This window comes from Hemiscyllium ocellatum, chromosome 7, assembly GCF_020745735.1.
Source record: "Hemiscyllium ocellatum isolate sHemOce1 chromosome 7, sHemOce1.pat.X.cur, whole genome shotgun sequence".
Classification (NCBI taxonomy): Eukaryota; Metazoa; Chordata; class Chondrichthyes; order Orectolobiformes; family Hemiscylliidae; genus Hemiscyllium; species Hemiscyllium ocellatum.
The window spans coordinates 114,729,338-114,754,803 of NC_083407.1; the positions used below are offsets into that span (position 1 = coordinate 114,729,338).

Below are 25,466 nucleotides of genomic sequence, written 5' to 3' on the forward strand. Positions count from 1 at the left end.
GGAAAGAAGATACTGGTAGTGGTAGTATATTATAGGCCCCCTAACAGTAGCTATATGGTAGGAAAGAGAATAAATCAGGAGATAATTAGGAACTGTAACAAAGGCAGTACATTAATCATGGATGACTTTAATCATCTTGCAAATCAAATAGTCATATGGGCAGAAAAGCCTTGAAGAATTCATATTGCGTATATGGGACAGTTTCCTAGAATGGAACCAACCAGGGATTCGACTATTTTGAACATGTTGATGTATAATGAGGCAGGTTTAACAGATAACATGAGTGTACAAAATCCCCAAAGAAACGGCGGCACGGTGGCACAGTGGTTAGCACTGCTGCCTCACAGCGCCTGCAGACCTGGGTTCAATTCCCGACTCAGGCGACTGACTGTGTGGAGTTTGCACCTTCTCCCCGTGTCTGCGTGGGTTTCCTCCGGGTGCTCCGGTTTCCTCCCACAGTCACAAAGATGTGCGGGTCAGGTGAATTGGCCAAGCTAAATTGCCCGTAGTGTTAGGTAAGGGGTAAATGTAGGGGTATGGGTGGGTTGCGCTTCGGCGGGTCGGTGTGGACTTGTTGGGCCGAAGGGCCTGTTTCCACACTGTAAGTCTAATCTAATCTAAACAGTGACCAGAACATGGTAGAATTTAACTTTCAGTTTGAGTGAGAAGAACTTGGGTCAGAAACAACTCTGCTATTTGAACAAGTGCCTCTTAAATACAAAGGATTGAAGACTGAGCTGGTTGGAGTGGGGAAGGAGTTTAACAGCAAAGACGATTGAGGAATAATAGCAGAAATTGAAGGTCATGGCTCACAACAATGATATATTCCAGTGAAGAAGAAGAATTCTAGGAAGAGTATAAGCCAATAATGGTTAACCAGGAAAGTTAAGGATTGCATCAAATTGAAAGAGGAAACATCAGATTTGGAAGGGTTAGTGGTAAGGTAGAGGATTGGGAGCATCTTAAAAATCAACGAAAGTTGTCCAAGCAAGTCATAAAGGGTGAAAATGAGCTTTTAGGGTAAACTTTAAAGTAATGTCAAGACAGGCAGCAAGAGCTGCTTTAAATGCATCAAAATAATGATCGAAGCAAAAGTAGACATATGCCCCTTGAAGAAAAAGACAGGTAAAATCATAATGGGGAACCAATAAACCGCATAGGGGTTGAATAATTACTTTATATCAGTCCTCACAGTAGAAAACATGAGAGCATTTCAACAGACTGACTTCTCATGTATTAGAGTCGATCTTTCTCTGCACCTTCTCTGTAGATTGTATTCTGCATTCTGTGCTGTCACCTACCATAGGGTGCTAGTATGTAAGGTATGACTTATCTGGTTAGCACACAGTACAAGACCTTTCACTGCATCTCAGTGCATGTGACAATGTTAAATGAAATCAAATCAAAATATTTAAATAATCAAGGGCCTGAAACGAGAGGAAGCAAATACAGGAAATTTCAGTAGAGTAAAACTGCTAGGGAAAGTAGTAGGGTGAAAGACTTTTAACTTCCCTGGATTGGATGGGATGCAGCCCAGGATATGAATGTAAGTAGCTATAAAGATATTGGATACACTGGTAGTGATCTTACAGGATCCTGTGTTGGCAGAATATTTAGAAATGCATGCAGTCATTCCTCCATATCTGCAAGGGTTTAATTCCTGAGAACCTCCACAAACAATGAAATTTGCAATTGAGCAGCTCGTTTAAAAGTAGGTTAAAAATCACAAATACATGGTTATTTGCCTGCGGATGTTTACTTTTTTTTTGGCAGGGCTAGGTGCATTTGTGATGTCATGGATATAGAGGATTTATTGTAATATAACCAAGCAGAGTCAGCATAGCTTAATGAAGGGGAAGTCATTCCTGACAAACTTAGTAGAATTCTTTGAGAAAGGAACAAGCAAGCGAGATTATATTTGAATTTTTGGAAGACATTTGATAAAGTATCATATATTAGGTTTCTTCATAAAAGTCAATAATGTTGAAGTAATATATTCATATGGGGAGAGGATTGGTGAACTAATGGATGTCAGAGAGGATCTGTGCTGGGGCTATAATTATTTACAATACTTACTAATGACTTGTATGAGGTAACTAAATCTACTATAACCAATTTTGTAGATGCCACAAAAATAGATGGGAAAGCGAGTGGTGAGAGTGACAGTCTGCAGAGATATAGCAAGTTTCGTGAGTACAGGAAAATGTTGGTACATGAACTACAAAGTTGAAAAATGAGATGATGTGCTTTGGCATGATGAATACAGAAGGTGAAAATTATTTAAATGGAGATAGACTGCAGAAAGGTAGAGAACGGAAGGTTTCATATGTTCATGTTGATGAATCCTAAAAAGTTAGCATCTGAGTTTAACAGACAATCAAGATGGCAAATGGAATATTTCGAAGGGAATGGAGTTAAAAGGTTTTGCTAAAACTGCATAAGCCAGATCACATCTTGAATATTGAGAGCAGTTTTGGGCCCCTTGTCTAAGGAAAGATATACTCGCATTGAAAGAGGTCCAGATCAGGTTCATTGGGCTGATTCCAGCTGTGGAAAGACTGTCATATGATTTGAAATTGAGTAGGTTGAGCCTGCTCAAATGAGAATTGGAAATTAGAATAATGAGATAAAGATTCTTAAGTGTTATGGACCAGGCTAGACCCCTCAGAACCTTTCAAGAAGGTAGCCCAGACCCTAACTTTGCTAGTTGTTTTAAGCAGGTGTAAAATTCCAGGAGAGAATCATCTAGTCAAACCATTTTGTTTTAAGCAAAACAGAATGTATATACAAGGTTACTGAATAAAACACAAACAACAGAATACCATACCAAATAACTTAGCCTCTTTGAAAATCTAACAGACTATCCCAACTGAATGATGTTGTTCCAACTACTTGCAACAATCCCTATAAACACCCCTTGGCACAAAAGGTAAAATCAAACACAAGCTCTTACAGGATAGAAGTCAGAGAGAATACCAGCCTGGACCCCCTTCTTTGGGTCCAGCAGCCTTTCTTCACACTACTGCTAAAAATCAACAAGCCAAAGAAAAGCTGAGATGGGCGAACTGACCACACCTCTTTCAATGTTACAAGTGGTTTTTTTTAAACTTGAAAGCCCTCTGCTTGAGGCAGTCTCTGTTAGCTATTATCAACTTGGTCCTAAAATTCTTCACCTGCAGACTTTTCAGAGTCTGTCATTTACGACCTCCATGGGGGAAAAAAGGCAACTTTGACACATTGGGGACTTAGCCATGTAAGTGTAGAATGCTCATTTGCTCTTATGGGGGAGTTGAAAGCCAGAGGGTTAACGCAGAAGAAGGGGTCACACGTTTAAGATCAAGATGAGGAAGAACTTCTTTACTGAGGTAGTGAAGCTGTGGAATTATTTTTGTGATTCATAGACAAGGCTGGGTCTTTAAGCACATTCGGAGCTGAGATTGACCTAACTTTTTAATCAGTCAGGGAATTGCAAGTTTTGGGGAAAATTCAGGAGTGTGAAGTTGAGAATTATCAGATCAATCATGATTTTGTTACATAGGAACCGGAGTAAACCGTTCAGTCCCTTTAGCCTGTTCCACCATTCGATGAAACCATGGCTGATCTGTGGCCTAGCACCATATACCTGTGCTTAACGAAACTTTACTTATCTCAAATTTAAAATTTAAGAACTGATTTATTATCCACATTAACCACCCTTTGTGTGTAGAGGTGCTTCGTCACATGTCTCCTGAACAATCTGTCTTGAATTGAATGGCAGAGCAGACACAAGGTCTACTTCTGCTATGTCTTGCAGTCTTCAGCTTACTGCATAAAATATGTGTATTTATAATGAACTGAAAGTAAATGCTCTAATTTTGTTCTGGTCTCATCAGGATTTAGAGATGGCTGTACAGAAGAGGAATGATGTTATTAGCCAGCTGACAGATAACCTGCAGCAGGTTATTCAGAACAGAGATGAGGTCCAAAAGGAGGCTTTGGAGTTAACTGATCAGATTCAGTCTTTACAGCACCAATTACAGCAGGTATTACAACTAGAGATACCTTTGCTTGCAATTGATTATTGGAGTCAGCTGCCATAACTTTGCTACTAATGCCGAATGTTTCCTCTTCACTAAATTGTGATACATTTATGAAAGAAAAATTTTTTTTGCTTTAGGTGTCCAAGATTAGCACCAAACATATCTCAAACTTGTTCTTCCAATATTGAAGTACAATTCTACTTGGTGTGAATATTTTGAATGCCTACATTGATTTTTGTGTTCTGTCTGGGATTTAGGACTAATTTTGGGGACTGAATTTCAGCATGACTGGTCAGTGTTTAGGCATTCGTACCATGATGTATATTCATCATGTGAAGCAATTTGCATGGTACTCACTCTATGCAGTAATGTTAACAATCTGAAAGAATTTTTATAAGTATGCCTTGACATGACATTGGATTGATTACGGCATGTAATTTGTTTTTTTAAAAAACTGTCATTAACAAGATAATTTCCTGAGTAGTAAAAGCATCATGAGCTAGTTCCTGTAGATTCCTGGATCATCTTGAGTTTTTTGTTTAAAAGAACTAAAGTGATGGCATTGTACAAGTAAACCATTTTATGTGAATTAAATAATGCAGCTGTCACATTGGTGCAATAGAAACTGCATTTTCTTCTCAGATTTATTTTTAAATTGACTGATATTCAGACTGGCAGCTCAGTTTCATACTGAGGTGAAGTCTTCCTTTAAATTGTAACATTAATTGTCTGTTCAGGTGTACATAAAAGATCCCAGTGGCCTACTCAAAGAAAGTTCAAATTGTCTCTGGATAAGGGGGAGCATTTTCAGTTTGGCAACTTTTGACTAGTGGAATGCCACAGGGTTCAGTGGTGGGCCACAATTATTTACAACACAAATTAATGATTTGGCAGTGTATGTACTACAGCCAAGTTTATAGATGACACAAAAATAAGTGGGAAGGCAAGTGGTGAGAATGACACCAAAGTGTATGGAGGAATATAGACCAGTTAAGTGAGTGGGCAAACTTTTGGAGTTGGAATATAATGTGGAGGAATTAGAGGAGATGTGCTTTGGCAAGAAGAGCAGAGGAGCTGAATATAATTTAAACTGGTAAAGAATGCATTAACTAAAGAACAAATGGATTTGGAAGTCACTGTCAGTGAGTCAGAAAAAGCTAGCATTGGTGTGGAGTGGGTAATAGGCAAAGCAAATGGACTGGAGTATAAAAGTAGGGGGCGTTTTGCTGGAACTACATAAGGTCACAGCTGGAATACTATGAATGGGTTTGAGCCCTTATCTGAGAAAAGATATACTGGCATTGTAGGCAGTGCAGGTTCATCTAGGCTTATAAAAACCAAAAGAACTGCGGGTGCTGTAAATCAGAAACAAAAACAGAAATTGCTGGAAAAGTCCAGCAGGTCTGGCAGCACCAATGGAGAGAAGTCAGAGTTCATGTTTCAGGTCGTGTGACTCTTCCTCATAACTTGGAGATTCTAACAGGGTTGATGCGGAGACTCTAGGACCAGAGGGTGGAATCATAGAATAAGGGGTAACCCTTTCGGATAGAATTTCTTCTGCGGGTAATGAATTTGTGGGATTCTTTACCACAGAACTCTGTTGAGGGTGTGTTAATAAGGCTGAATCAATAAGGGAATCAACGGTTATGGGGAAAAGGGAGGAAAATGGATGATCAGATCTCATTGAATAGCAGAGCCGATTGGCTGAATGGCCTATTTCTCTTGTGTCTTACAGTAAATTCTGTTTTAAATAAGAGAGTTTTGGAAGGGAACTGACCAACGAAAGAGACTGCAGCCAGTAATGGGTCAAATATAATAAGGTTCACAGTTGAGGCCTGAATTGAAGAAGGGCATTTCTCCTCAGGTTTACAGAAGAGCAGGTGAAAGCATAGGCACAGGGGTGCCAATTTTACATTTCTGACTGTGTTGACTTTGTTGGATGAGGAGTCCAGCAAATACAGGAGAGTTGAAATTTATGCAATGTGAAAGATGGAGACTGGCTAGAACAGCATTGAAGTAATAGAATGTGGAAGTAAGAAGTGCATAGATGAGGGCTGAGAGAAGGGTCCAAGATGGGCAGTCATTTTGTGGGTTGTAGTAGATAGTCCTGATGATAGAATATGTTCTTGCATAGAAAACTCAAGGTCAGATAGGCTAACTAGGGTCATACAGTTTCAAATTCCCTGTGGCTTGGGGAGAAAAGGCAGTACCTTTTGATTATCTTAATATTTAATTGTAGAAAACTTCTACTCATCTGATATGAACCAAGTTGCATGATAACTCGAAAGCAGTAAAGAGAAGGGGACAGATTTTCTCAGTATTTAAATAGGCGAGCTCCATCTGAATTTTGTATGTTTGAATTGGGTCACCTCTGATTCTTCTGAACATCAGAGACTATTGACCCAGTCAACTTAATGTCTCCTCATAGAACAATCCCCTATTCCAGGTAACCAGTGTAATAAACTGTTGATGTGGAGGGACTGCAGTGATGCTCCCTTGGGTGAGATAAGTTATTATGGTACTTCAAGTCTGCTCTGGCCATTGATGTATATAATTCTGTTAAGAGTACTTATACGTTCATTTTTTCTGTAATAGAAGCTAACATAATGTTTGCTTTTCTGATTGTCTGATTGGTTATGATTGATCAAGAATACTCCGTTCTCAATGCACATATTTCAAATCTCTCAGCATGACAAGATTATTCTGCTTTTTGATTTTCCTTATCAAAATGGATAATTTCACGTTTCATCACTGTTTGTATTCCATTTGCCAATATTTTGCCCATTCGCCCAACCAGGTCTATAGTTGTAGGAGCATATTACTGCAGAGATTGGAATCTGCACTAAAAGCAAAAAATGCTGGAAGTCACAGCGGTCAAGCAACATCCATGGAGAGGAGTCAAGCTAACGTTTCAACTCCGATGCGGAATCAACTAGACTCAACGTTTGGTTGCTTTCTCTCCGTGGATGTTGCCTGACCTGTTGTGATTTCCTATATTCCTTTGCAAACTCTTTGCAACCCCTTTACCACTTACTTTCCAACCTAACTCTCTGCAGATTTGAATCTGTTGTACTATTCCTTTCGTACAAGTCAGTCATGTAGATTGTAAATAACTGACACCGCAAACACTGATTCTTGTGTTACCTGGCTAGCTCTAATCTGTCAATCCAAAATATCCTGTTTATTCCTCCTCTTGGTTTCCTGTCCATTAGGTAATTAATAATAGTCTACAAGGGATCGCTATCTCTCTTTTAAGATAGTGGTTATATATAAGTTGAAGGGGACCACTTCGCATTCAGCATGGTGCAAAGCAAGACACAGGCCAACGTGAAATATCACAGTTGGTGGATTAACCAACATTTAGTTAATGTACATTAACCAGTACATTTTCTGCAATAACCTTTTGTGCAGCAGCTTTATTAAATGATTTTTGAAAATCAAAATACATTATATCCACTGAGTTCATTCTATACCTACCCTGCTACTTGCAATTCATAAACCTAAGTAGATTTGTCAAAGTCTATTTTCCTTTCATAATTTCATGTTGAGTCTACTTAATAATCACAATTTCCAAATGCTCTACTATCATGTCCTTAATAACAGGTGTCAACATCTTGTTCCTTATTGATAAACAATACAATTCCAACCCTTTGAATGATCTAAAATCTAAGTAATTCTGGAAGATCAAATTCACCAAGTTGTTATTTCCTCTGCAGCTAGAAGGTAGAATATCAAGTCATATTAGTCCCATTAACTTTTGGAATACCATTTATGCTGCATTTAAACTGCTTAATGTAGCTAAACTTATGGTTCTTACTTTATCTGTCTTCATGGTAGAGATGCAAGTAACACATATGATTAATGTGTCTATGATTTATTTGTTGTCTGTTCCAATTTCATCTGTTTCTTGCATCTAATGGGCCGGTGTTTTCTCTCAATCTCTTCCAGTTTGCCTATTTATACAGTTATATCCTGTATGAATGTTTCGCAATCTACTATAGCCAATATGTCCTCTGTACTATTTTCTTAATAATGCAAGTCTAGAAGCTGCAGAAAACCATATCACTTAGGAATTAGCATAAATGTACATTGAGGTGGATGACCAAGACGTTTGGAATGTTGGAGTTTATAAACAACTGAATATGAAAGAAACAATTGGTACCCGAGTTGTGCAGAGCCTAGTAAGGACCCATTTGGCATAGCATTCAATTTGAGCACCACAACTTGGAGAGACATAATACAGATTCACCAAATGAAACCAGAGTTTGCATTATGAGGATAGGTTACATACATAAAGAGAAATCTAAGTTATATTACAAAACCATAAAGTGATTAAATGAGATTGTTGCAAGAAATCTATATTCTCTTGCTGGGGAAATAAGGAAGTACAAATGCCGAATTAAAGGTATGGTAGTCAAAAGTAAAATCAGGGAGTTTGTTTTCATGTGACTAATGAAAGTTGTACCTCTTCTCTAAAAGCCTGAATCAGTTGAAACTGAAATTGATAAATTATTGATAGAGAAATGTAACAAGACATATTACAGCCACATTCAACATAAAGTTGGCCAAAGAATGATTGAAAGTTTTTGGATTTTTCTTGGTCTGAGGTCAGCCCAAGTGCGCATCATGACAACATGAAATCAAATGATTTGCTCCTAGACATTTGTGTACAATTGGGAAAATTAAATTTAAAAGGCTTTGAGGTTGCTATTGCTGAAATTAGTGTACTTGGTATTTTTGGTGTTACTAACTGCATTGCATGTCACAAGCCAGAGGTATTAATATAGTGGAAAGTGGATACCTCTCCCAGTGTGGACTGGTTACCCTCTCAATCTTTCCAGGAGGAAGATGTGTTTAATTGAATGAGGCTTCTCAAGCAATGTGATAGATCTGAAGCATTAGTTTCTCCGAGAGCACTTGGATATCTCATTTATTCAAATATGGTGGTAAAATAGTTATGAAATTTGCCTTAAGAATTACACTAAAGAAATGCATTCATGAAGAATTTTTAAATGTCATATTATTTTTCAGGCAAGTGAGATCTTGAAAAACAAAAGCCCTGGATTTGTGGAACTCCTTCAGGCCCAGCAACAAATCTCTCTATTCCAACAGAACTTGAAAGAACAGAGTGAACGCATGGAGAGGCTTGAGCAGCGAGCACATGATTTAGAACTTCAGCTGGAATGTTCAGAGCAAGTGAGCAAATGGCAATTTTTTTCATTCTCATTTATTATTTGGAATATTGTTTGGATTGTGCAATCCTCTTGAGCAGTATGAATTCTGTAAAACAAGTATACTATTTTGGATACTGTTGGGTGGAGGGGAGGAATGGCTATTCAGGAGAAAGCAGCAGTAGCCAGGTTGGTGGCACTATGATTTGCCTGCTGTGCCACAGAGCCAGGGTAAAGGTAAACCGCACCTTAGTGATAGGAGATTCGATACGTAGGGGGACAGTTAGGAGATTCTGTGGCCGCAAAGGAGATTCCAGAATGGTGTATTGCCTCCCAGGTGCCAGGGTTCAGGATGTCTCAGAACAGCAGAGTGTTATCGAGAGGGAGGATGAGCAGCAGAAGTCATTACACGTGTTGGCACAAATGAGAAGGTGCAAATAAGGATGAGGTCCTGCAGATTGATTATAGGGAGTGAGGAGAAAAGTTAAAAACCAGCACCTCGTTGGAGATAATCTCTGGATTACTTCCAGAGCCATGTGCTAGTGAGGGTAAGAACAGGAGAGTATGGAAGATGAATGCATGGCTAAAGGATTGATGCAGGGGACAGGGATTCAAGTTTTTTTTTTAGATCATTGGGATCTTTTCTGGGGCAGAGATGACTTGTTCAAGAGGGGATGAGTTGCACCTGAACTGGAGGCGAACCAATGTCTTGGCAGCCAGGTTTGTTAGTGCTGCTAGGGAGGTTTTAAACTGGATTGTCAGGGCTTGGGATCCTCAAGTGCAGGGAGGCAAGCGCAAGGCTCAAAGGAGATCCAGTAATCAGTAATAGTATGTTGAAGAGACAAGTCAGCTGGAACACGACAGGGAGCAAGGAATGCACATTGGGTTAAATTGGATTTATTTAAATGCAAGAAGGCTGACAGGTAAGCCTGATGAACTCAGGATGTGGATAGGTATGTGGGACTGAGATTTTATAGCCATTACAGAACCATGGCTAAGGGAGGGGCAGGACTGGCAGCTTAATGTGCCAGGGTACAGATGCTTTAAACTGGACAGAGTGGTGGAAGGAGGGGAAGGGGAATTGCATTTTTTATTAAGGCAAGTATCACAGCAGTACTCAGAGATTAAATAACTGAAGGATCATGCAGTGAGGCTTTCTGGGTGGAGCTACGTCATAAGAAGGGGATATTGATGTTATTGAGGTTGTGCTATAGGTCCCCAAATAGTCAACGGGAATTAGAGGAACTACTATGCAGGAGGTTGGGGAGACATGCAAGAGCAATAGGGTTGTCATAGGGGATTTTAATTTCCCTAACAGATTGGGACTGCCAGAACGTTAAGGGCTTAGACGGGGTGGAATTTAAGTGCATTCAGGAAATTTGCCTCAAGCAGTATATAGAGGTTCCTACTCAGGATGGGGCAAAACTCTACCCCATCCTGAAATAAGGCAGGACAGGTGACGCTGGGGGTACTGTTTGCAACCAGAGACCGCAGTTCTATTAATTTTAAAATAGTTATGGAGCGGGATAGAATTGGTCCACAGGTTTAAATTTGAAACTAGACAAGGTGAATTTTGATGGCATTAAACAGGAGCTTGCAGGTGTTAATTGGAGTAGTTTGTTTGCAGGCAAAGGGACCTCTGGCAAGTGGGATGCCTTTAAAAGTGAGATAGCTAGACTTCAAGGTCTTTGTGTTCCTGTGAGGGTGAAAGGCAAGGTTGGCAGGAATAGGGAATCCTGGATGGCAAGAGATATTGAGGCTTTGACCAGCGAAAGGAGGTGTGACTCAGGTACAGGCAGCTGGGATAAAGAGAATCCCTGGCGGTGTACAGGAAATACGGGAGTTTATTGAAGAAGGAAATCAAGAGGTGAAAAGATAGCTTTGGCTGAGAAGATTAGGGTGAATCCAAAGTGGTACTTTAAGTATATTAAAGGAAAAAGAATAACCAGAGAGAGAATAGGGACCCCCAGAGATGTGCAGCTTAGGTGAATTGGCCATGCTAGATTGTCCATAGTGTTCAGGGATGTGTAGGTTAGGTGCATTAGTCAAGGGTAAATAGAGTAATAAGATAGGGAAATGGGTCTTGGTGGGTTACTCTGTGGACTTGTTGGGCCAAATGTCTGTTTCCACACTGTAGGGATTCTAAGGACACAAAGTGGACATGTATGTGTAGAAGTGCAGGAGATGGATGAGGTTCTCAATATTTCTCATCTGTGTTTACCACACAGAAAGACATGACAACTAGGGGAAGTTAGTGGTGATATCTTAGGAACTGTCCACATCACAATAGAGAAGATGTTAGCTGTATTAGAATGTATGAAGGTGGATAAATCTCCTGGTCCTGACCAGGTATATTTAGGAACACTGCAAGAGGCTAGAGAAGAAATTACAGGGGCCCTGGCTGATATTTTTGCATCATCATTAGCTATGGTTCAGGTCCTGGAAGACTGGAAGATAGTGAATATTGTGCCATTATTTAAGAAAGGCTGCAAAGAAAAGCCGGGAATGATAGACCAGTAAGCTTAACATCTGTGGTGGGTAAGTTACTTGAGAAGATTCTAAGGGATAAAATATACCTGCATTTGGAAAGACAGGGTTTGATTAGGAATTGTCAGCATAGCCGTGTGAATGGAAAGACGTGCCTCTCAAACGAAGTGACCAGGAAAGTTGCCGAGGGCAGGGCAGTAGACACAGTCAATATGGATTTCGTTAAGACCTTTCATAGGTTCATATAGTAGGTTGTTCTGGAAGGTTAGATTGCATGGAATTCAGGGCACGCCGGCAAATTAATATAATATACGCTGGATGTAGGAAGCAGAGGGTAATAGAACATAGAACAGTACAGCACAGAACAGGCCCTTCAGCAGACGATGTTGTGCCGACCATTGATCCTCATGTGTGCACCCTCAAATTTCTGTGACCATATGCATGTCCAGGAGTCTCTTAAATGTCCCCAATGACCCTGCCTCCACAACTGCTGCTGGCAATGCATTCCATGCTCTCTCAACTCTGTGTAAAGAACCCACCTCTGACATTCCCTCTATACTTTCCTCCAACCAGCTTAAAACTATGACCCCTTGTGTTAGTCATTTCTGCCCTGGGAAATAGTCTCTGGCTATAGACTCTGTCTATGCCTCTCATTGTAAAAAATGAGGTCTGCAGATGCTAGAGATCACAGCTGAAAATGTGTTGCTGGTTAAAGCACAGCAGATTAGGCAGCATCCAAGGAATAGGAAATTCGACGTTTCGGGCATAAGCCAGCAACACATTTTCAGCTATGCCTCTCATTATCTTATATACCTCAATTAGGTCCCCTCTTCTCCTCCTTTTCTCCAATGAAAAAAGTCCGAGCTCAGTCAACCTCTCCTCATAAGATAAGCCCTCCAGTCCAGGCAGCATCCTGGTAAACCTCCTCTGAACCCTCTCCAAAGCATCCACATCTTTCTTATAATAGAGCGACCAGAACTGGACGCAGTATTCCAAGTGCGGTCTAACCAAAGTTTTATAGAGCTGCAACAAGAAAATAATGGAATAGTAATAGTGGAAGGATGCTTGTCGGACTAGAGCCCTGTGACTAATGGACTGTGTTAGAGTCAGCGTTGGGTCCATTACTATTTGTTATCTATATCAATCATTTGGATGAGAATGTACAAGGCATAATTAGTAAGTTTGCTGATGGCACTAAAATAGGCAGTATCGTGGATAGTGAGGAAGATTATCAGAAATTGCAGCAGGACCTTGATCAGCTGGGGAAGTGCTGAAAACTGGCAAATGGAGTCTATTATAGAAAAGTGTTAGGTTTTGCCTTTTGGAAAGTCAAATCAAGGTAAGAGTTTCATGGTGAATGGTAGGGCCTTAAGGAGTGTAGAGGAACAGAGGGATCTTGGAGTTCAGGTTCACAATTGTCTTAAAGTGGAGTCACTGGTAGGCAGGGCGGTGCAAAAGGCTTTTTGCACACTGGCCTTCATCAGTCAGGGTACTGACTATAAAAGTTGGGAAGTCATGTTGCAGTTATACAGGATGTTGGTGAGGCAGCACTTGGGAATATTAAGTTTTGGTCACCTTGTTAAAGAAAGAAAGTTATTAAACTGGAAAGAGTGCAGAAGAAATTTACAAGGATGTTGCCTGGATTCATGATGTGAGTTACAAGGGGAGGTTGGACAAACTAGGACTTTTTCTTTAGAGTGTAGGAGACGAAGGGGGGACCTTAGAAATGTATAAGATCATGACAGACGTGGGTAGGGTGAATGCATTCTTTCTTTCTTTCAGGGTTTGGAAATCAAGGACGAGAGGGGCATCAGTTTAAGGTTAGAGGGGAAAGAATAAAAGGGAACCTGATGGGCAACTTTTTTTTACACAGAGGGTGGTACGCATATGGAATGAGCTGCCACGAAAGTGGATGAGGTAGGTTTATTAACAACATATAAAAGGCATTTGGACAAACACATGGATAGAAAAAGTTAAGAAGGATATAGACCAAGTGCAGGGAAATGTGGTTAGCGTAAATGGACATTTTGGTCGGCATGGACCAGTTTGGGCCAAAGAGCTTGTTTCCATGCTGTAGGACTCCATGACTCTAGCCTGCTTTTCTGAAGCCAAGGTATTCTGATTTTTGAAATTGTAAAATAAAACTGAAGTCCTTTTTTCAGTGATAGGATTGAAAACCCTTTTTATGCATAGGGTAACAGAGTCATAGAGGTTTACTGCATAGAATCAGGCCCTTTGGGCCAACTTGTCCACGCCACACAGTTTTCACAATTAAATTGTTCCCACTTGCCTGTGTTTGGTTCATCTCCGTCAATACCCATCACATCCATGTACCGGCCCAAATATTCCTTAAATCACTAAATTGTACTCGCCGCCATCACCACTACCTGTGACAACCCATTCCAGACACTCACATTTTCTAGTGATAAAACCAATGTAGTGTCTATTTGAAGTCCAGTTTGTTTTCACCAAGTAGGCATTTGCATGGTTAAATCATTAATCCCATATACCAACCAGTCCTTCAACATCTCTTTAAATGTTCGACCAAAGACAAATGCCTCTGCCAGTCATCTTAACCTCGTCAAGAATCCCAATACTGATTCCCCAGGTTTTTGAATTGCAGAGTAAAAATGATAATATCTCAGAATTAGAGGTGGTTTGGTTTGTAGTATTCCTTAGCTAAGTCTGTCAACCCTTCAAAGTTTAGTACTTTGTGCCTCAGGGAAAGTCAGGCTCCTAATAACCATAAAAGCTGTGGCTCCACAAGCTGAGACGAAAATTACTCATTGCTTTTCATCTGCCCCAGCATCGTTTGCCTTAAAAAGTAACATTCTTTTCATATATGAGGCCCTATCTTTGGCAGGATTGAATGAGTAAAGCTTCCCAATAATGGCATGATGCCACAAATGCTTACTGCAACTCAAATGCGAGTTTTTTTCAGGAGCATGCTTTACTCTCATTGCCACTGAAATAACTCCACAGAAGCTGGTCTTCTATCACCCAGTCACCCTTTATTTACACGTGGAAAATCCTTGACACCGGTCCAGCTTTGAGTGTCAGAGTGACTGATACTCCTTCTCTTATCTGTCTGCTAGGACTCCCTGATTGGACAAGATTAACATCCCAAATCAGGGAAATCTTATTCTATGAGGCTCATCTGGCTGACATTGTTACAATCACTGCATCATTCAGACATGGGGAGAACATGCAAACTCCACACAGACAGTCATTTAAGGTTGGAATCGAACCCAGATGCCTAGCAGTGTGAGGCAGTAGTGCCAACCGTTGTGCCTCCCAGTTTTGCTGAGCTCAGTTTAGATTTTGAGGTCCTTGCCCGTGACAGATTGTTCACGGTTAAAGAAAGGGACTTAGGGTATTGTGAATACATGACATGTGGTCAAAGGGAAATGAAGTGGAAGGGAGGTTTGGAGGGGCATAAGCATCCAAGATTTATTAGAGAGTGCCATCTTTGCCTTAAAGGTGTCAAAGAAAAAAATCCTTTGGAATAGCAATTGCTTATTATTCTACCATTTCTACATTCTCTCGATACATTTTCTTGTTCTATTACTTCTTCCCTTTTGTTCTGCACCACCAGCTCTCCTGTTGTTTAATGTCTATTGGCCTCTATTCTGTCAAAGACATTCCTCCTTCTTGTGCACACTCCCTCATTTCACCTACTTAAGGCCCATTACATTTCTTTCTTTTCTCAGCTGTTACAGATTAATGACATGAAGCATTAACTCTACTTCTCTCTGTCAAGGTGCTGCCTGACCAGCTGAGTATTTTCTATTTTTATTTAATCAGGTAATGGTAATTTGGTTAGCCCAGTGTGATGTTTAAATTGTAGAAGGAAGTTTCGAAGAATGAGGAATTTCATTTGTTCTGAGACTTTGGAAATGAGTAAAGTAGAAATAATGCACTCAGTGAACAATCTCCATTTTTTTCACTCCTCAGAATTGATTTATTAGATCAGTGAACACAGTATATATTTATGACATAATCATATAATGGTTTTCCTGTCTTTTTCTGCATAGTTCTACAATATTTTTTCTTCTTTTAAGAGTGCAAAAGACAAAGACAGCTGTCTTGCTCAGATGGTTGAACAACAGAAAATGACAGAAAGCACTGTGCTGCAATTAAATCAGTGGGTGGAAGAAAAAGATGAAGCCATTAAAGAATTAAAAGAAAAATTGGACCTTAAAGACGACACAATATCACAGCAGCAGCATTCACTGCTGCTTCGGGATCAAGAAATTGCAGAATTAAAGAGAGATATTGAATATACCATGCAACAAAGGCACTCTCTGGAAAAAAATGGAGGGCCAATTGATGCAGAAAACATGCAGAAACAATTTGATCAGAAGGATATAGAGGAACCGAGGTTTGATGCAGAGGCAGATTTTAGCCAGGAACATGTCTGTGAGGTGCAGGGGCGAGGTGAACAAACAAATGTTGCGGTTGACATCTTCCAAAGCCCGATTCAAAATCATTCTGGACCCTGTGGACAAGTGCTAACATTAAATGCAATGATGATCAATCTAAATGAAAAACTACAAGAATCCAATCTCGAGAAAGAGAGACTTCACCGAGAGTTGGAAAAGATGATGGTGTCTCATCAGGAAAAAATTGAAATTGAGAAGAAATATAAACTTTTGGTTCAGGATCTGGAAGAACAGACAAAGCTGTACAAATCTGAAAAAGAGCATTTAAATCATGAAATTCAAGAGCTCACTGCTGTTTTGGCCCAAGAGAAGGAAGACAGTAAAGAAATGAGACTCCGGCATGAGCATGAAATCACAAACTACAGTATAAAGTTGGAGATGATGGAAAGGGAGAAGGATGAAGTGCTAAGCCGACTGGCTGAATCTCAAGAAGTAGAACTTGAGCAACTTAAAACCAAGATGCTGTTCAGTCATGAAGCTGATTTGTCTAAACTTAGGGAAGATCTTGAAGCACAACACAATCTAAAAACTGGAGAACTTAGAAAGGAACTAGAATGTCTGAAAAAAACATTGCATAGTCAAATACACCGGAATGATACCAATGAGAATTTTGAAGCATTGGACCACGAAAAAGTCATGTTAACTGAACAGTGTGCAGAGCTAACAAAGCAGTTGCAAAACAAAGAAATGGAGCTGGAGAAATTGCATATGGAAGTTAAGATGTCAGCCAGTGAAACTCAGGAAGCCGTACAGAAGTGTAAAGCAGTCACTGAGGAACTGTCAAGTTTGCGTTTAGAAATTGTAAAAGAAAGTACTGAACGGCATCGTTGTGAAGAGGAAATAAAGAAGCTATTTCTCGAGAGCCAAGGAAATATTCAGCAGTCTGAACCTGAGCAGAAAGCATTGGTTTCTACAAAGGAAAAAGTGGAAAAAGACAAAGAAAGTGACGTTAATATGTTAAAGGGAATGGTGCAAGATCTGACACAGGAGAAGCAGTTGTTGTTGACACAGCTACGAGAACAGGAGCAGCTAGTCAAAGGGGTTCAAGAACAAAAGTTGGCTGCAGATTCAGTCACCAGTGAAGTTCAAGCTTTGTTTGGCCGTCAGCTTGCTGCGTTGCAGAGCCAACGGGATCAGCTGCAGGCTCAGCTTGAGGCTCAAAAAGCTAAAAATCAAACAGTATCTGAAATCCTTGGGCAGAAAACCATGCAGGAGTCATCCCTGCGTGAAGAACTCAAAGAACTTCGGTCAGTATTGAGTGAAAATGAAGAATATGTAAATCAACTAACTGAAGAGAAAATCAAGCTTGAAAATAAAGTATTGTCAAACGCAGAGGATCTTTCTAGGATTGAAGAAGTACTTAGTGGAATCAGAGCTGAAAATAATTGTTTAAGGAAAGAGAAGACAGATTTGATGCATAAGCTTCAAGATCTAGACTGTACAATGCAGTCTGAGATTCTAGCCCTGACCAGTGAATTGAAGGGAAAGGTTTCTGAATTGCAAAAGCTAGAGGCAACCCTGGAAGAACAAAAGGCTCAACATCTTCAGGAACATTCCACTCTGAAACTGGAGGTCAGCAATCAAAAAAAGATTCAACAGACATTGGAGCAAACTTTCAATGAAAAAATGCAGACTGTGCTGCAAGAACAGGAAGAGAGGCTTAACCATGCAGTGCAGCAGGCTCAGGCAGTTGTGACCAGCCGTTATGAGGAAGAGCTGAGCCAAGTGAAAGAGTTGCAACAGTCTGACATGAAGAAATTGAAAATGCAGCATCAGGAAGAGGTATTTATTGCTGTACAGAAGACAATATAATCAATGACCTAAATTGAGTTTTGATTTTTTTTTTATGCCCATCCCCAGTTGCCTTTGAAGTTGGTGGTAAGCTGCCTTCTTGAAAGCTGTGTGATTTGGTTAATGCACAGTGCATTAGGAAGGGAGTTTCAGGATTTTGAACCCAGCTACAGTGAAAAGTTTTCTGTTTCAAAGAAACTGCCTCCCTTGGTTTGATTCTAGGAACAACGCATATTGAACCAAGTTTTTTGACCATATTCTCTTGAATTTATGCATTTCCTCAGTTTTCTGCAATGAAATGAACCTCTTACTCAGTGGCAAATGTAGTTTATTGCCCAATAACTTAGTGTCAATTATAATATGGGTACTGATTTTTGAAGGTTATTATGCAGAAATTTATCTTTGAAACTTATTTTGAATCAAAATGTTTTGTAATAAGGGAGGTATGAAACAATTAGCAAGTGTTGAGTGACTAATCCAAAGTGTTTTTTCCGGCATGCTTGATTGTTGCACTTGTGATCTTTTGTATTCCTTTCAGTTAGATAAATTGAATACAGAAATGAGGAAGGCATTTGACTTGCAACAGAAACAGGAAGATGAAAGAAGAAAACAAATTGGATTAATTAAACGGGCAAGTATTCTTGCAGATAATTAGCTGTCACCCTCTTGATTGATGCTATTGGGGCACTTCATAATCTCTGACAAAAAAAAGTGTTCAATTCCCTTTCTCCTGTTTTGTACTCTTGATGTATGTGTTTTGTTTCATGTGAGATCTGAATTAAACTTTGCACAAAAAATGATAGTCGAGAATCTATATTTAAGAAAAGCTTTCTTACAACTTGTACAATTCTGACTAGTTACCTTCAGGAATGTTGCTATTCATTCATAACTTTTGAATATTGATCACAGTGTCTTTTTTTATTGTCCCTCTGGATGTGGGTGTTGCTGTTTAGGCCAGTGTTTAGCATCCATTGCTAGGCGCCCTTTGCAAGTTGGTGGTCAGCTGCTGCCTTGAACTGTTGCAGCCAATGGAGAATAGGTACATCCTCAGTGCTGTTTAGAAAGGTGCTGAAGCTAATTATCTGCAAATTATGATGAGTTTGAATGTTTGCAAGAACTTTCTTGGTGAAGTTTCCATGATCATCACTTGATGGGAATGTCAATCTAACAAAGTTAGGTGTGATCAGCATGGACAAAAGCAAAGTGCAGGCCTAAGTGTTCCATCAAAGTGTTCTTAGTTGAAAATTGCACATTCCTGCATCATTGAAACTCAGCAATCTATAGGAATGAATACGACTTGTTAGATCACTGTAGAAAACAGAAGATAGATTTAATAAAAAGTGTTAAATTGAGATGCAGCCACATTATGCTCCAATCAAATTGAAGTGTCTAACTGTCCAATGGGTAAGATGGACCTAATATTTTGGAACAAAGAGAAAATGTCTGCCATCAATACAGCAATAAATAACTGCCACCCTTCTGATTTAATTTGATTGTCTACATTAATGATTAATGCTTTATTGTTAAAGTATTGTTGCCAATATGAATATGTTTGCTCTTTCTGAAATGTGCAGAATTGAAAAAATCTCTCAAGTTATACTCTTCTGTTTTTTTCGCTGAGGTCTGCCAATTTGTGCAGATCAGAAACAGTAATTAAGAAGAGCTTACATTTATAGTTTCAAGATATTCTTAACCTTCAAAGCCATTAATTACTTTTGAGAAATAACCACATTTGTTATGTAGACAAATATGGTAGGCAATTTATACAGAACAATGTTCACTGAGTAGCAAGAAGATGAATGATCCAGATGATGGTGGTAGATAAATATTATTCAGTGTGCTAGAAGAGCTCTGCTGCAACTCAGATCTTCCTTTTGTTCAATTGTACTAGCTTGCCCTAATATTAGAATACTATTATAAATGCACACTTGTTATCTTTATTAACAGGTTCATGAAAGGGAGCATGACAGAGAGATGAGTACACTGATTACTAAACATAAAGAGGAGGTGGAGCAACAGAGGGCAGAACTGACACAGGAGCAGCAGGATCTGTTTAGTGATATTCAGGCACAAATGGAGTCAGCACATGAAGCCGAACTGTACCAAATTCAGCTTCAAATGCAGGTTAGTTATCACTAGTGAAAGATGATAACGGTGATGGTCCTTCTCCTAGAGCTGCTATTGTTCTTGTGTTAATGATGTTGCAAGGTATTAAAGCAGAAATTCCCAGCTTTTGACAAAAAACACTTGAAAGAATCTGGCTCCTTGGTGCTGTGAGACAGCAGTGCTTACCGTTCAGCCACTGTGCATTATCTCTGTCCTAAGTAACTTGCCTTTTATTCTGAGATTTGGTGGAGCCAGGAAAAGCATCATTTCTGCATCTTCATTGTCTATTATCCTAAACTAGAAAAGCAATAAGCCGTAATTGTTCTGCTGTTACTTCTTGCTGTATCTTAGCTCCACCCAAACAAATTCTTCTGCTAATACAGAGATCTTACGTTGTCTCATCAGTGCTGTCCCACTTAGTATTCCTTTTTAGCCTTTTCCTCCTAAATGTCAAATATCCTTGAGTATTCAGCTGCCTGTCCTAGTCACCTTGTAGCTACATTTCCATAAGGGCAATTAAATCATGTACTTTTACTTGACTAGTGTCATTAATTCACCCATCTTGCTGTGAATACTTTATGTATTCAGATCATGTTTTTATTTCTGCCTTTTTAACATGATTCTGTAATGTGACCCTGTTGATCCTAAGATTTATTTCTGATGTTTCCATTTTCATTTAGAATTATTGTACTTCCCATAACCAGCTTTGTTTACATCCAATCTGCATAAATTCCCATTCCCATAACTAAAATTCAACAGAGCTAGCAAATCTCCCATAAGGATATTAGTCCTGGTTCTACTAAGGTGTGACTCATCCTTCATGTACAAGTCCCACCTGCCCAGAGCCAACCCCAGTGCACCAAGGGTCTAAAACTCTCCAACCTATGCCATTTTTCCAGACACTTGTTCATTCATGTAATCTTGTATCTGGGCTCACCAGTGCTTGATAGTGGGAGTAAGATTAACGTATTAGTGGAATCAGCAGTATAAATTGTTTTTGAACCTCTTGCTAGGGCCATACACTCTAGTAGAAAGTGAGGACTGCAATTGTTGAAGATCAGAGTCAAAGATTATTGTGCTGGAAAAGCACAGCCAGCCAGGCAGCATCCGAGGAGCAGGAGAATTGAGGAGGGCTTATGCCCAAAAAGTCGATTCTCTGGCTCCTCTGATGCAGCCTGACTGGCTGTGCTTTTCGAACACCACGCTCTTCCACTGTAAACTCGTGTCAGGATATCCGCTCCATATCTGCCTAGTGTATTTGAAGTATTGGCACCATCCTCCCCTGAAAGAATGTAATCTGACTGTGCCGTGGCATCTTTGACTGTAACACCAGGGAGGCAATAAACCGTCCTGTAGTGATGCATGGACACACAAACGCCTATATGTTCCCACATTGAATTGCCTAACAATCTTGCCCTTCTATTCTTCTTTCAGACCACCAGAATAGCTGAACCACTTTTGATGCTTGCCACAAGTTTGGCACTTGTTACATGGCTCTGATGAGCATTACCTCACAAGTACCCAAAGTGGAAACCTGGTCTGTGAGTGAGAAAGATCTAAGGTTCTCCTGTGCCACTTGCCCAACGTTTCTAACCTGAGCAGTAGTCACAAAATTCCACTACTGCTTGCTTGGTCTTAATCTACAGTGTGTGCTCTGCAAAGAATGTAACAAAAAGAAGCAGGAGTAAGCCATTCAGCAATTCAAGCCTACTCCAGTATTCATCAAAATCTTGGTTGATCTTTTTCATGCCTCAGCTCCTCTTTTGTGCCAACTCAACATAGCTGTCAACACCTTGTTATTTTAAATTTGTATTTTTAAAGCTTTCAGTGTTCTAGACCCCAAAAGCTCTGGAGTAGTGAATTCCAGGCATTTCCAACCCTTTGGGAGAAAATGCTTCGCAACTTAGTTTTCCCTTTATTTCTCTTATCGTGTAACCACGTCTCCAAGTTTGAGATTTCCCATTAGTGGAAACATCTCAACGTCTATCCTGTTAATACTGCTGAAATCTTGTAAGTTTCAATAAGATCGCACCTCACTCTTCTAAAGTCTAATGAATAAAGGCCTAACCTTTTAGTTGTTCTTGATGAGTCAAACCCTTGAGCCTCGAAGTTGGCCCAGTGTACTACTTTGGCATTGCCTCTGCTGGTATATCCTTTTTAAACAATACTGCAAGTGCACTTTTACTAATACCCTGTATGGTTATAACAACTTTTCCCAGTGGTTAAAGTCTAATTCCCTAGCTATAAAGGCCAAATATCCATTTGTCGTCTTAATTACCTGCTGCACCTGCATGTTAGCGTTATTATATTTCATGAGCAAGGACATCCAGGCCTTCTGTGCTGGAGTCTGACTTTTGATATTTCTACCAAAAATGCATGTTGTTGCAATTCCTTACATTAAACTTCATCTCGCAAGTTTTCATCCATTCCCTCAACTTATCCTCTTGCACATTCCTTATGTCCTCAGTCCAACCTGCCGTCTCACCTGTTTTAGCATCGTCAGCAAATATGGATATTGCACTCTATTCCTTCCCCCCCGCCCCCCTCCAATTTACTATGGATAGTAAATAGAAGCTCGAGCACCGATTCTTGTGATGTTCCACTCATCAAGTCTTTCCAACCTGAAAAAGGCCTATTTATCACAACTCTAACTTCCTCAGTCCATCTAATACATTATCCCTCCGCACATGAGCTTCTACATCTTGAAATAATCTTTTATGTGCACCTTATCCAATACCTTCTGAAAATCCAAATACACCACATCTAATAGTTCCACTTTTTCAACTCTGCTTGATATATCCTCAACAAACTCCAGAAAATTTATCAAACATGATTTTTTTGTTCCTTTTCATAAAACAGTGTTGACTGTCTTTGATTACATAAACATTTTCTCAATAATCTGCTATGTGTCCCTTACATAGAATATAGAACAGTACAGGCCCTTCGGCCCTTGATGTTGTGCTGATCTTAACCTACATACCCTGCACTTTACTATGAGCTATGAGTCGCTTAAATGCCCTAATGTACCTGACTCGACTACACTGGTAGTGCATTCCATGCACCCACCACTCTGTGTAAAGAACCTACCTCTGAAATCTTCCCTAAACCTTTCTCCAATCACCTTAAAATTATGCTGCTTAGTGATAGCTGGCTATCTACTCTATCTATGCCTCTCATAATCTAGTCCACCTCTATCAAGTCACCTCTCATTCTTCTTCGCTTGAATAAGGAAAGCCCTAGGTCTCTCAACCTTTCTTTATAAGACGTGCCCCGCAGTCCAATCAGCATCCTGTGCACGCTCTCTAAATCTTCCACATCCTTCCTATAATGAGGTGACCAGAACTGAACACAATATTTTAAGTGTGATCTAATCAGGGCTTTATAGAGCTGCAGCATAACCTGGTGGCTCTTAAACACAATCCCCCTGCTAAACAATGCCAACACGCTAAAAGCCTTCTTAATAACCCTATCAACTTGAGTGGTAACTTTGAGAGCTGTTTGGATGTGGACCCCAAGATCCCTCTGTTCCTCCACACAGCCAAGAATCCTGCCTTTAACCCTGCAATCTGCATTCAAATTCGACCTTCCAAAATCAATCACTTTACTCTTTTCCAGATTGAACACCATCTGCCACTCATCAGCCCAATTCTGCATCCTATCAATGTCCCATTGCAACCTGCAACAGCCCTCCACGCTATCTACAACTCTACCAACCTTCATGTTATCACCAAACTTACCCATTCTTCCACTACCTCATCCAAGTCATTAATAAAAATCACAAAGAGCAGAGGTCCCAGAACAGACCCCTGTGGAATACCACTGGTCCCCGAGCTCCACACTGAATACTTTCCATCTTCTCCCGCACTCTGTCTTTGTGAGTCAGCCAATTCTGTATCCAGACAGCCAGATTTCCCTGTATGCCATGCCTCCTTACTTTCTGAATGAACTTGCCAAGGGGAGCCATGTCAAATACCTTGCTAAAGTCCATGCGCACGACAACCACTGCTCTAGCTTCTTCAATGTGTTTTATCACATCCTCAAAGAATTCACTAAGTTTTGTGAGGCATGACCTGCCCTTCTCAAAGCCATGATGACTATTTCTAATTAAGCTATGCTTTTCCAAATAATCATAAATCCTGTTGTTCAGAATCTTCTCCAGTAACTTGCCCACCACTGACATAAGACTGACTGGTCTGTAATTCCTAGGGTTATCCCCATTCCCTTTCTTGAACAGGAGAATAACATTTGCCACCCTCCAATCATCTGGAACTACACCATTGCACAGTGCAGATTCAAAGATCATCACTAAAGGCGCAGCAATCTCTCCCTTGCTTCCTGGAGAAACCTTGGGTATATCCCATCTGGCCCAGGACACTTTTTAGATTTTTTTTTAGATTAGACTTTTTAGATTAGACTTACAGTGTGGAAACAGGCCCTTCGGCCCAACAAGTCCACACCGACCCGCCGAAGCGAAACCCACCCATACCCCTACATTTACCCCTTACCTAACACTACGGGCAATTTAGCATGGCCAATTCACCTGACCCGCACATCTTTGGACTGTGGGAGGAAACCGGAGCACCCGGAGGAAACCCACGCAGACACAGGGAGAACGTGCAAACTCCACACAGTCAGTCACCTGAGTCGGGAATTGAACCCGGGTCTCAGGTGCTGTGAGGCAGCAGTGCTAACCACTGTGCCACCGTGCCGCCCACTTATCTAACTTAATGTTTTCAAAATTTCCTTAATAATGCATTATAGCATTTTTTTCCAACAACAAATGGTACACTAACTGGCCTATAGTTTCCTGATTTCTGTCTTCCTCCCTTCTTGAACACTATTGTCACATTAGCAATTTTCCAATCTGCTAGAATGCTCCTGGAATCCAATGAATTTTGAAATATTTTGACCATTGCCTTCACTGTCTCTGCAGTGATGTCGTTTTAAACTCGTGAATGCGGGCCAACAGGTCCTGGCAACCTGTCTGCCTTTTGTCTCATTAATTGTCAAATACGTTGTTTTTTTTTATATAGAGATTGTGACAAGGTCTTTCCTCCCACTAGTACCTTCCTTGTTATCTTTAAGATAAATTGTGATGTCCTTCACCATGAAGACTAATGCCAACTATTGGTTTAAATTACATGCTTTTTATGTGAGAGTTATAGAGTCATAGAAATGTACAGCATGGAAACAGACCCTTCGGTCCAACTCGTCCATGCCGACCAGATCTCCCAACCCAATCTGGTCCCACCTGCCAGCAGCCAGCCCATATCCCTCCAAACCCTTCCTATTCATCTCTCCATCCAAATGCCCTTTTTAAATGTTGCAATTGGACCCGTCTCCACCACTACTTCTGGCAGCTCATTCCATACATGCACCACCTTCTGTGTGAAAAAGTTGCCCCATATGCCTCTTTTATATCTTTCCCCTCTCACCCTAAATCTGTGCCC

The 25,466-nt window shown here is 40.2% G+C and overlaps 1 protein-coding gene across 4 annotated transcripts in view; it reads left to right on the forward strand.

The window, feature by feature from the left end:
* pcnt (pericentrin) overlaps window positions 1–25,466 on the forward strand; it is a 297,297-nt gene that overhangs the window by 65,758 nt on the left and 206,073 nt on the right. For 3 of the 4 annotated variants that reach the window (XM_060827697.1, XM_060827700.1, XM_060827698.1), the window contains exons 5-9: window positions 3,873–4,022; window positions 9,051–9,215; window positions 15,739–17,901; window positions 18,449–18,541; window positions 19,858–20,034. In XM_060827697.1, the coding sequence (XP_060683680.1) occupies window positions 3,873–4,022; window positions 9,051–9,215; window positions 15,739–17,901; window positions 18,449–18,541; window positions 19,858–20,034 (2,748 nt within the window). The remainder of the gene's footprint in view (window positions 1–3,872; window positions 4,023–9,050; window positions 9,216–15,738; window positions 17,902–18,448; window positions 18,542–19,857; window positions 20,035–25,466) is intronic. The other variant, XM_060827701.1, reaches the window with a different exon arrangement.